The sequence below is a fragment of the Arachis ipaensis genome, chromosome B09, assembly GCF_000816755.2.
Source record: "Arachis ipaensis cultivar K30076 chromosome B09, Araip1.1, whole genome shotgun sequence".
NCBI lineage: Eukaryota > Viridiplantae > Streptophyta > Magnoliopsida > Fabales > Fabaceae > Arachis > Arachis ipaensis.
In genome coordinates this window covers 6,197,362-6,208,945 of record NC_029793.2, presented here as the reverse complement: position 1 = coordinate 6,208,945, position 11,584 = coordinate 6,197,362, and the positions used below count along the sequence as shown (strand labels likewise).

The following is an 11,584-nucleotide window of genomic DNA, read 5'->3' as shown; positions in this document are numbered from 1 at the left end:
TGATTTCTATGGGCGAAGGAGAGAGAAACCCAGAAATAGATAGAAAAAATGATTGAAATTTAAAAATTTTTGAAAAATTGTGCCCAAAATTTGCCATCGATCCCGCTAAAATTATTGCAGTACGCTCCATTACCCTTCCATCATTTTGGGATTGCTGATGCTCTAACATGCGTTAAACACAATGAATAAGAAGGTACCTTAGAATTTGGGAAAAAAATTGCTGCTTCTTTTCCTCTTCTCTATCAGGGACAATGAGTTCTCAATCCATTGTTAACCCCAATTATCCAATCAAAAGCTAGCATTTCCGTTTTCTTTCGGTAGATGGTGGTTTTGGAATTGCTGCGAGAATGACTCTCTTCAATCTGCTGGGCAAAGATCTCCCCCGATAACCTTCAAACAGGTGAGAAGTTTCTGCCGAGGAGTAAAACACAAATTGAAATATAATTGTTTCCACGCGTCAAGCCCATGGACGTGGAACCGGGGACACGCGTTGGTAGAGAGAAAATTCGTAAATCCTTTTCTTCCCCATTTTAGTTTTAGAAAAAGTAGGAACATGAAATTTTGGCCAGCTGTCAGATGGATTGGGTACCCTACTGTTGGGACTATCCAATTTTATAATAATAAATAGAAATAGATATATCCATTAAAAAACTTGTCGTTTTGTAGGTTGAGTGGGCATTTATTGCTGCAAAATGTTTGAGGAAATGACATACAACAATTGCTAACACTTTGTTTAGATGCAAAATAAAAAATGGATAGAAAAAAATTGGTGAAAAAAAGAGAGAAAAGAAAATAAAAAAAAAGTTAATTTTTTTGTGTTGTTTGCATGAAGAAAAAAAAAAGTAGAAAGAAAATTTTTTTTGTTTAAATAGAAAGAAAAATAAGAAGAGAGAAAATCATACCTAAATAAAATTATATTAATATTCTTATTTATATTCCATAAAAATTATAATATATTAATATAACACAAAAGATAAATTTGTAATATTATGCTTACTTACAAATTTTCTTCAGTTTTCTTCGCATAAATGAAGTAAAAATTTAAACATGGATTCCACGTCAATTTTTTTTCTTTTCCATCTAATTTTCTTTCACATCCAATCAAAGAAAAATTAAATTTTCCATTCATTTTCATTCTCTCCATTTTCTTTCCTTTAGTTTTCTTTTGTTCCAAACACAGTGTAAGTGACGTGGGCTCCTAATCCAACAATAATATCATCATCATCACTATGCTTTGCATTGCATGGCATGTGTGAAGAAGAAGATTAAAAGGATTTTCCATTATTATAACATTAAAAGGCTCTCCTTTAATAAAAGAATTCGCCCCAAAATATGTAAAAGAATTCTGCTAATAATTAAATACTATAAATGTATATTTTTATGGAGCCAAAAATAGGGATTCTTAAGTGTTAGGATAATAATTTAGTCCATTAATTATATTTTAAGTTAGCATTATAATTTATAAGGTTTTACTTTTTAATTTAAAAATTTTAAAAATTAACAAAATAAAAACTAATAAAAAATTGGGCCACATTATTGAGGGAAAAAAAACATAAAACAAGAATATTTATTTACTCTCAACGTAAAAAAATAGGACAAAAATCTTATTTATGCCTTACCTAAAGGATAGGATCGTTATCAAACTACACATCATGAAATTTTGTTGTGTACCTTTCCCACCCTAAACATGAGACGATATGCAATTTTGTTTTTGTGGTTAATTATATGTACTTGTTACGATGGGTAACCAGAGATTAATGGGCTGGACTCGTTAGGCTGACTCAATCGTCTGAGGAGGGAAGTCTTCAGAGGGAAGTCTTCAGAGGAAATCACGTTCCTGGGCTTCCGTCCGGCTTATGAATATGAGTGAATGAGGGGTGGTACCTGCAAAGACACTCCGATGCCTAAGTTAGCAAGGGAATGAGCAGATCTAGAGAGTATTGGGACTTAGTGATACCTGAGGGATATCAGGGTATTTATAGTGGTGAACCAATAACCACCGTTGAAGTAGTTCCACCTTTTAAGATGGATAACCGTCCCTTTATCTTAGGGAAGTTGGGATATGGCTCCTGGAAGTGGGATGAGAGATTCTAGGGGCAGTTACTCATTTGAATGAGTGTTTATCTACCAGCCTATCTTCGTCTCCAACTTCTTTAGAGAAGGTCGTGTCGAGAGCCGACTTCTACGGGGGAAGGTCGGTGTAGGGCGAGGCTCAATCCTTTGGGTTGGGCCTTTCGTTTGGACCTGGGCCATATTATTGGGCCAGGGTATGAACAGTGCCCCTACTCGAGCCCAATTTCTTTAAAGAGTTGGGGTCAAGTATTTAACTCAGGGTCGTATCCGACCTGATATGGAACCGACGTGATATTCCAGAACCGACGTGTTTAAAAATTCTCAACAGTCGCGTCTAATCAAACGTCGCGTCCGTTAGGGATTTGTGTATTCATACGCGGGGATCAGTTACATTGGAAACGGTGCCTATCTTTAAATGATGGCTTTCGTTTTTACCATTTTGCCCCCAACGTTCTTATAAATACTTTTCCCTCTCTTTCCTTGTTTCGTTTCTGAAAACTTTCACACTTCCTCTCCTCTACTCGAAAGAAGCTTTTGCTCGAAGGAATTCTCCTTTCTCTGCCCCTATCCTTCTTCAAGTAAAGGTTAGTTTTCCTCTACTCTCCTTTTACGAAATGCTTTCGTTTGCATGCCTTTTAATTTAGAGAGGAGGGTTGGTTTGTAGGTTTCTGTTTGATTCCAGGCCCCTTAGAGACCATGTTTTGGGGGAAGAATCTTTTGTTGATACCGATTTTATCATCAACCTTCGCACTCATCATAGGCTCTATACCTCTGATGAGGATGAGCCAAAGTATGAACTGCTTGCCCCGGGTCCGGAGGACCGGGTTTGTTTCGGGAGGTCTTCTGAGGCAGCCCCTCATTTTTTCTATATGTATGAGAGTATGATCACTCGCCTGGGCATTTTTCTGCCTTTTTCTGATTTTGAGATTGCTGTTTTACGTCACTGCCGTATTGCTCCTACCCAGCTTCATCCTAATTCCTAGGGTTTTCTGAAAATTTATCAGTTTGTCAGCCATGCTTTATACTTTCTGACTTCTTTAAGGATTTTCTTTTTCCTTTTCCAGATGACCAAGCCCTTTAATGGGCAAAATAACAAGCAGCAGTGGGTGTCTTTCCGAGCTATACAAGGTCGGAGAGTCTTTACCCTTTTCGATGAATCCTTCCATGACTTCAAAAATTATTTTTGCAAAGTTCAAGCCGTAGAGGGTCACCACCCCTTTTTCTTGGATGAGAGTTCTTCTCCTCGCTTTCCTCTGTACTGGCTAGAGGCCTTTCCCTGTGAGAAATATAGTTTGGATGACCTGGATGAAGTAGAGGCAGCCATTGTGGGGTTCCTCCGAGAAGTATGGGGGAGGGCCCCCTATCTGGATACCAAAAAATTTCTCCAAGGGTCGCCGACCTTTGTCCAGACACAACTAGGTAGCCTTTTATTTAGCCATGTTTCCGACTTGTTTTTACTGACTTATTTTTTCGATTTTAACTGCCTCATTGTTTTTTACAGAGATGGCGAAGAAGAATTCCAGGGAGTCGTACCAGCGAGTTCAGGAGGCCAAGGCAAGATCCCGCGCCAGAGTTGGTGGCGCTAAGGTAACTAGCTCTTCTCTTCCTTCTCCTCCCCCTCCTTCCCAAAATTTGGGGACCCCTGACCGTCCTATTGTTATTTCTTCCTCGGCTTCTTCTCAACCGTCCCCTCCTCCCCGATCCTCCCCTGAGCCAGAAAAGAAGAAGCTCAAGGCTTTAGAGCCTAGCTCTTCTTTTGAGGGTGATACCAAGGTGGATGCACCTCAATTCGTTCGGAAGTACATCTATCCTCATACTCGCATAAGTATGGATGATGCTTCTGTTCGAAACCACCTCACTATTCTGGCTCAGGAGAGTATCAGGGCGGCTGGGGTGTGTACAAAGTTCCTGGATATTTCTGAGAAGGCTCCCCTCAGTTCTTTGGGTTCAACCTCGAGGGTTGAAGAGTTAGAGGGGAGGCTTTTCTTATATCAGGAGTAGGAGAAGGTGCTGAGGGAGGAGGTCACCAAATTGAAGGAAGAGAGGGATGGCCTCCAGGAGAGGGAAAGGAAGTTGCAGGCTCAGTGCAACATGGAGGAGGGCCTGAGGTTGAAGGCGCAGGAGAGTTATTCGAGCTTGTTCGAGGACCTCGTGTCGGTGAAGAAGGATTTGTTGACGGCTCGGAATGCCTATACTGAGTTGGAGGACTCCATTGCTGACGGGGCCGAGGAAGCATGGAGGATCTTTAAGGAACAGGTCGGAGTTCTTGCTCCCGACCTGGATCTCTCTCCCTTGGATCCGGACAAGGTCGTCATTGACGGGGCTATAGTCTCTCCTCCTTCTCCCCAATATGTCACCGAGTCAGATTTAAAAACTCGGGGGTAGAGGATAATGGAGTCTCCTCCCCGACCAAAGGATGCTCCGAGTTCCTCGAAGGCTCTCGGGACCTCCTCTCCGTCTCCTATGGATACTTCTTTCCCTGGTCCTGATAGCGCTCCGACTACTCTTCCTGACTCTGGTGCTGCTCCGACTACTCTCTTCGGCTATGGTGGTGATGTTCTTTGAAAAAAATTGATTGTGGCTATATGGGGGCCCGGCCTGTGGGTCCCCTCTTTTTTTGAACTATTTATTTTTATTTGTGGTGGTACTCTGCTGACATTCTCTTTTGGCCTTTTATGGCCGTTAACAAAAAATACCCTTTTTTTGGATAAGGGTTTAAGTTACCTTTGTTGTGCGCATGCTTTTCTATTTTGGATTTCAAAGAGAAATCTTTTTGGATCTTTGTTTTGAAAAAACCTTTTCTTGGCTGACTGTCCCTTTCTTCAAGTTTTCCTTAGTAACTTGGGACAGTCTTTTGCCGTAATTCTTTTACTAGGTTTCTTGATCTCTTTTTCGGTATTCCTTATACTCAATTTTTGATTTATTGAGTTTTTATGACTTAGGTTACTTTTGCGATGCGTTTTTCTTTGCTTCTCGGTTTTTTCCGACTTATGAGTCAGATTTCTCGAGTTAATCACGATCAACTTTTATAACCTCTTTACACCGACTTGTACCTCGTCGTTTCATCCTGACGACCATCTAGGTCGGTTCATGGGATTTTCACGCTTTGTCGAGCTTAAGTCGGTGCGTTTCGTAGAAAGAAAGAAAAACGAGAAGGAATCTATAAGAGATAAAAGATCTTTATTTTATTTGTGAAGGTGCTTTTACTGCTACTAAGGGTTTTTTGCTATCTATGATCCCTTAGTCTCTACTGTGATGCCTCGTTAAAACCCCCCTCCAGAAAAAACCCTTTTCTTTTGGAAAAAAATCATGAAGTCGGGGAAAAGAGTACATCAGGGAGTAGAGTTCGCTTTTAACTATAGTACCTTTTCATGTTACAAGCATGCCACGACCTTGATAACTCGGTGCCGTTTAGGTCGGTCACCTTATAATAACTTTTTCCTAAGACCTCACTAATTTTGTATGGTCCCTTCCAATTGGCAGCGAGCTTTCCTTCCCCCGATTTGTTGACTCCAATGTCGTTTCTGATCAAGACCAAATCGTTTGGGGTGAAACTCCTTCGAATGACTTTTTTGTTGTACCTGGTAGTCATCCTTTGTTTCAATGCTGCTTCTCTTATCTGGGCTTGCTCTCGAACTTCGGAGAGCAATTCAAGCTCCTCTTTGTGCCCCTGTATGTTTCTGACCTCATCATGGAGGATCACCCTTGGACTTTGTTCGCTGATTTCTACTGGTATCATAACTTCTATGCCATAGACAAGTCGGAAGGGTGTTACTCCTGTGGCAGATTGTGGCGTCGTTCGATAAGCCCATAACACTTGTGGGAGCTCCTCAGCCCAAGCTCCTTTTGCATCTTGTAGTCTTTTCTTTAGTCCTGCCAGTATGACTTTGTTAGCTGCCTCGACTTGTCCATTTGCTTGTGGGTGTTCTACCGAGGTGAACTGGTGTTTGATCTTCATACTGGCCACTAGGCTTCTGAAGGTAGAGTCGGTGAACAGGGTTCCATTATCTGTAGTAATGGAATAGGGTATCCCATACCTTGTGATGATATTTTTGTAGAGGAACCTCCGACTTCTCTGGGCTGTGATGGTAGCTAATGGTTCTGCTTCTATCCACTTTGTGAAGTAGTCTATTCCTATGATAAAGTATTTGACTTGTCCTGGGGCCTGGAGAAAAGGACCTAACAGATCCATTCCCATTTTGCGAAAGGCCATGGAGAAGTTATACTGATGAGCTCCTCGGGGGGAGCCACGTGGAAATTTGCATGCATCTAGCATGGTTGGCACTTTTTCACAAATTCTGTGGCATCTTTCTGCAAAGTCAGCCAATAGAACCCAGCTCGGATTATTTTTCTGGCCAGCGACCTGGCTCCGAGATAGTTTCCACAGATCCCATTATGAACCTCCTCTAGTACTTCTGTGGTCCTTGAGGTCGGTACGCACTTCAGCAATGGTGTTGATATTCCTCTTTTATAGAGGATATTTTTCACCAAAGTATAGTATTGTGCTTCCCTCCGGATTTTCTTGGCTTCTTTTTCCTCTTTGGGGAGGATGTCGAATTTTAGGTATTCGACCAAGGGATTCATCCATCCGAGGTTTAGACCAATTATTTCAAGGACATCTTGTTTGTCTTCTGCTTTCACCACAGAGGGTTCTTGGAGAGTTTCCTGGATCAGGCTTCTATTATTTCCCCCTGGTTTAGTACTTGCTAATTTGGAGAGGGCGTCTGCTCTGCTATTAAGATCCCGAGTTATATGCCTGATCTCGGTTTCTGCAAAGTGGCCGGGTGTTCCAAGATTTTTTCCAAGTATCTTTTCATATTTGGGTCTTTGGCCTGATATTCTCCATTTATCTGAGAGGTCACCACTTGAGAGTCACTGAATATCATCACTTTTGTTGCGCCGACTTCCTCTGCCAGCTTCAATCCTGCAATCAGGGCTTCATATTCTGCCTGATTATTTGAAGTTGGGAATTCAAATTTGAGGAAAACCTCTATTTGGGTTCCCTTTTCATCAACCAGTATTATACCTGCACTGCTTCCGGTCTTGTTTGAGGATCCATCTACGTATAGTTCCCACATAGTTGGCTTTTCCTCTTGGTCTCCCGCGTATTCTGCTATGAAGTCGGTGAGACATTGGGCTTTGATTGCTGTCCGAGTTTCGTACTTTAAGTCGAACTCGGAGAGCTCTATCGCCCACTGAACCATTCTCCCTGCAACATCCGTTTTTTGGAGGATTTGCTTCATGGGTTGGTTTGTTCGGACTCTTATTGTGTGGGCTTGGAAGTAAGGTCGTAACCTCCGTGAGGCTATTACTAAGGAGTAGGCAAAATTCTCTAGTTTGTGATATCTTAGTTCGGGGCCCTGTAGAACTTTGCTGGTGAAGTACACTGGATGCTGTCCGATCTCGTCCTCTCTTATCAGGGCTGATGCAACAGCTTTGTCTGCTACAGACAAGTATAGGACAAGGTCTTCCCCAACTAGAGGTCGGGTTAGGATTGGAGGTTGGCTCAAGAACTTTTTGAACTCCTGGAACGCTTCTTCGCATTCTGGAGTCCATTCGAACTGGCATCCCTTTCTTAGTAGAGAGAATAATGGAAGGGATTTTAGTGCTGACCCTGCCAAGAACCTGGAGAGGGCTGCAAGTCGGCCATTCAGTTGTTGAACCTCTCTTAAGCAAGTCGGGCTTTTCATTTCTAGGATGGCTTTGCACTTGTCGGGATTTGCTTCGATCCCTCTTTGGGTTAGCATGAATCCTAGAAATTTTCTGGCCTCCACCGCGAAGGCGCATTTTGTGGGATTTAGCCTCATCCCATGCGACCTTATGGTGTTGAAAACTTGCGAAAGGTCTGTTAAGAGGTCGGTTTCTTCCCGGATTTTCACCAGCATGTCGTCTACGTAGACTTCCATTAAGTCCCCGAGGTGGGGAGCTTACACCTTGTTCATCAGCCTTTGGTATGTGGCCCCTGCATTTTTTAATCCAAAAGGCATGACCACGTAGCAGTAGTTTGCTCTGGGCGTGATGCATGATGTTTTCTCTTGGTCCGGCTTGTACATCGGGATTTGGTTATATCCCGAGTAGGCATCCATGAACGACAAGTATTGATATCCCGAGCTAGAGTCTACTAGAGCATCAATGCTTGGGAGTGGATAAGGGTCTTTGGGACATGCCTTATTCAGGTCGGTGTAGTCGACGCACATCCTCCACTTGCCGTTTTGCTTCTTGACTAGCACTACATTCGCTAGCCATGTTGGATATTTAACTTCTCTGATGAAGCCGGCTTCTAGGAGTGCTTGTACATACTCCTCCACCGCTTGGGCTCGTTCTGGACCGAGCTTACGTCTTCGCTACTACACAGGTCGTGGCCCCGGATACATTGAGAGCTTGTGAGACATGAGCTCGGGGTCTATCCCTGGCATGTCAGAAGCTTTCCAGGCAAAGAGGTCAGAATTGTCTCTTAAGAGCTTGGTCAACCTTTGCTTTAAGACTTCCTCTAGGTTGGCCCCTATGTTGGTATTTTTTCCTTCCTCTATACCGACCTGTATTTCCTCAGTTTTTTCTCCTGGTTGCGGTCGCAGCTCTTCTTTGGCTCTTGCACCACCGAGCTCTATGGTGTGGACTTCTTTGCCCTTTCCCCTCAGGTTCAGGCTTTTATTGTAACATTTTCTTGCCAATTTCTGATCTCCCCGTACCGTTGCTATCCCCGCAGGTGTCGGGAATTTCATGCAAAGATGAGGGGTAGACACCACCGCTCTGAGTCGATTTAGGGTAGCTCTGCCAATCAAGGCATTATATGCTGACCCCACATCGATGACTATAAAGTCTATGCTCAGAGTTTTGGATTTTCCCCCCTTTCCGAAGGTCGTGTGGAGGGGCAGAAATCCTAGTGGTTTTATTGGCGTGTCGCCTAACCCGTATAACGTATCGAGGTAGGCTCTTAACTCCTTTTCATCCAACCCTAGTTTGTCGAATGCGGGTTTGAAAAGGATATCTGCCGAACTCCCTTGGTCTACTAGAGTTCTGTGGAGATGGGCATTGGCTAGGATCATGGTTATTACCACTGGATCATCGTGTCCAGGGATCACTCCTTGCCCATCCTCCTTTGTAAATGAGATAGTAAGAAGATTGGGGGCTTCACTCCCGACCTGGTAAACTCGCTTAAGGTGTCTTTTGCGAGAGGACTTGGTGAGTCTTCCTCCCGCAAATCCTCCCGAGATCATATGTATGTGTCTCTCGGGGGTTTGAGGTGGTGGGTCTCTTCTGTCCCCATCCTCTCGCTTTCTCTTCCCATGATTATCTGACCTTTCCATGAGATATCTGTCAAGCCGACCTTCTCTGGCCAGCTTTTCTATCACATTTTTGAGGTCATAGCAGTCATTTGTCGAATGACCATAGATCTTATGGTACTCACAGTACTCGCTGCGACTTCCTCCCTTTTTATTTTTAATGGGCCTGGGAGGTGGCAGTCTTTCAGTGTTGCAGATTTCTCTGTATACATCCACCATGGAAACCTTTAGATGAGTATAAGAGTGATATTTTCTTGGTCTGTCGAGACCGACGTCCTCTTTTTTCTTGGGCTCCCTCTCCCTCTCTTTTATTGGGGGAGGGTGCCTAGGTCGCCAACCCGGCTCTCGTAATCTGGCATTCTCCTCCATATTGATGTACTTTTCAGCTCTCTCTTGTACATCGCTTAAGGAGGTGGGGTGCCTTTTTGATATGGACTGGGAAAAGGGGCCTTCTCTAAGTCCATTTACTAGCCCCATAGTGACTGCCTCAGTGGGCAGGTCTTGAATCTCCAGGCATGCTTTGTTGAACCTTTCCATATAGTCCCGTAAAGGTTCTCCGACCTCCTGCTTTATTCCCAGGAGGCTCGGTGCATGCTTTACTTTATCCTTCTGGATGGAGAACCTCATCAAGAACTTTCTCGAGAGGTCCTCAAAGCTGGTGACCGACCTTGGAGGGAGGCTATCAAACCACTTCATCGTCGCTTTCGATAGGGTGGTCGGGAAAGCTTTGCAGCGAGTTGCATCAGAAGCATCAGCCAGATACATCCGACTTTTGAAATTGCTTAGATGATGCTTCGGATCCGTGGTTCCGTCATAGAGGTTCATATCAGGGCTTTTGAAGTTTCTCAGAACTTTTGCCCTCATTATGTCCTCAGTGAATGGATCCTCTCCCCCCAGGGGCGATTCCCCTCAGTCGCTACGGGAGTTCCGACTTCTGAGGGAAGATTCTAGCCTCAAGAGTTTTTTCTCTAACTCTTTTCGTCGCTCTATCTCTTCTCTGAGATTTCGATCTGCCTCTCGCTGTCGCTCTAACTCCTGTTCCAGCTGTTCCAAACGACCTTGGTGGCTATGGACCAACCCCAGCAGCTCGACTGCAGGGGGTGGCCCTTCCTTTCCTGATTCACGTCCCTCTGAGGAGTTTACCTTTGGATTTTTTAACCCGGAGGTGCCTTCTCTTTGTTGGTCGTTGGCTCCCTGGTGAAGAGTTAGGTCCGCGTCGTTGTTTCCGGTATCTAGGTTTTCTTGTTCGGAATCAGACGCTGTATGACCATTTTCGGGTGAATTGTCCGCCATCACTGGTTGATCTCTCGGGTCCCCAGTAACGGCGCCAATGTTACGATGGGTAACCGGAGATTTATGGGCTGGACTCGTTAGGCTGGCCCAATCGTCTGAGGAGGGAAGCCTTCAGAGGGAATCACGTTCCTGGGCTTCCGTCCAACTTGTGAATATGAGTGAATGGGGGGTGGTACCTGCAAAGACACTCCGATACCTAAGTTAGCAAGGGAATGAGCAAATCTAGAGAGTATTGGGACTTAGTGATACCCGAGGGATGTCAGGGTATTCATAGTGGTGAACCAATAACCACCGTTGAAGTAGTTCCATCTTTTAAGGTGGATAACCGTTCCTTTATCTTAGGAAAGTTGTGATATGGCTCCTAGAAGTAGGATGAGAGATTCTAGGAGCAGTTACTCATTTGAATGAGTGTTTATCTGCCAGCCTATCTTCGTCTCCGACTTCTTTAGAGCAGGTCGTGTCGAGAGCCGACTTCTACGGGGGAAGGTCAGTGTAGGGCGAGGCTCAATCCTTTGGGTTGGGCCTTTCGTTTGGACCTGGGTTATAGCATTGGGTCAGGGTATGAACAGTACTAGTGTAAAATTCGCGCTACGCGCGGGTCAAATTATTTCAACTAATTCATGTGTTAGATATATAAGCTTCCAAGTTTATTATATAGATTTACAGTGAATTGAATAATTAAAAAAATTAACATATAGTTAATTGTTTAATATTATTATAAATAAATTTATATGTTTGTATTGTTAAAAACATAAATTCATCTTAGACAATTATATCTGATTTTTTATTAGTTTTAATAAATTGAAATTTTTTATTACTATTTTGTCAGAATATGATATGTTATTTAAAAATATGTGTTTTAAAAAAAGTTTACTTTTCATTATTATTAATAATAATTACCTATTTATAGTTATATAAAAATATTATTTTATTGT

At 43.2% G+C, this 11,584-nt stretch overlaps 5 protein-coding genes across 17 annotated transcripts in view; 1 reads left to right on the top strand and 4 right to left on the bottom strand.

The window, feature by feature from the left end:
* LOC107617026 overlaps positions 1-550 on the bottom strand; it is a 7,198-nt gene extending 6,648 nt beyond the window's left edge. For 3 of the 12 annotated variants that reach the window (XM_021111663.1, XM_021111665.1, XM_021111666.1), the window contains exon 1: positions 198-544. The gene's annotated coding sequence lies outside the window, so the exon portion shown is untranslated. Of the gene's footprint in view, positions 1-197 lie in introns of all 12 variants that reach the window. The other 9 variants (XM_021111667.1, XM_021111657.1, XM_021111668.1 and 6 more) reach the window with 8 other exon arrangements.
* LOC107617019 (putative F-box/FBD/LRR-repeat protein At1g78840) overlaps positions 1-11,584 on the bottom strand; it is an 83,024-nt gene that overhangs the window by 29,834 nt on the left and 41,606 nt on the right. The gene's annotated exons all lie outside the window — the stretch shown is intronic.
* Positions 1-11,584, bottom strand: part of LOC107617024 (putative F-box/FBD/LRR-repeat protein At4g00315) — a 62,332-nt gene that overhangs the window by 12,707 nt on the left and 38,041 nt on the right. The window lies entirely within an intron of this gene.
* The window catches only part of LOC107617023 (F-box/FBD/LRR-repeat protein At1g78750), a 99,614-nt gene that overhangs the window by 62,458 nt on the left and 25,572 nt on the right, over positions 1-11,584 (bottom strand). The gene's annotated exons all lie outside the window — the stretch shown is intronic.
* LOC107614735 (allene oxide cyclase, chloroplastic) overlaps positions 10,695-11,584 on the top strand; it is an 11,512-nt gene continuing 10,622 nt past the window's right edge. Inside the window, exon 1 of the mRNA XM_021110420.1 lies at positions 10,695-10,698. Within this exon, the coding sequence (XP_020966079.1) occupies positions 10,695-10,698 (4 nt within the window). The remainder of the gene's footprint in view (positions 10,699-11,584) is intronic.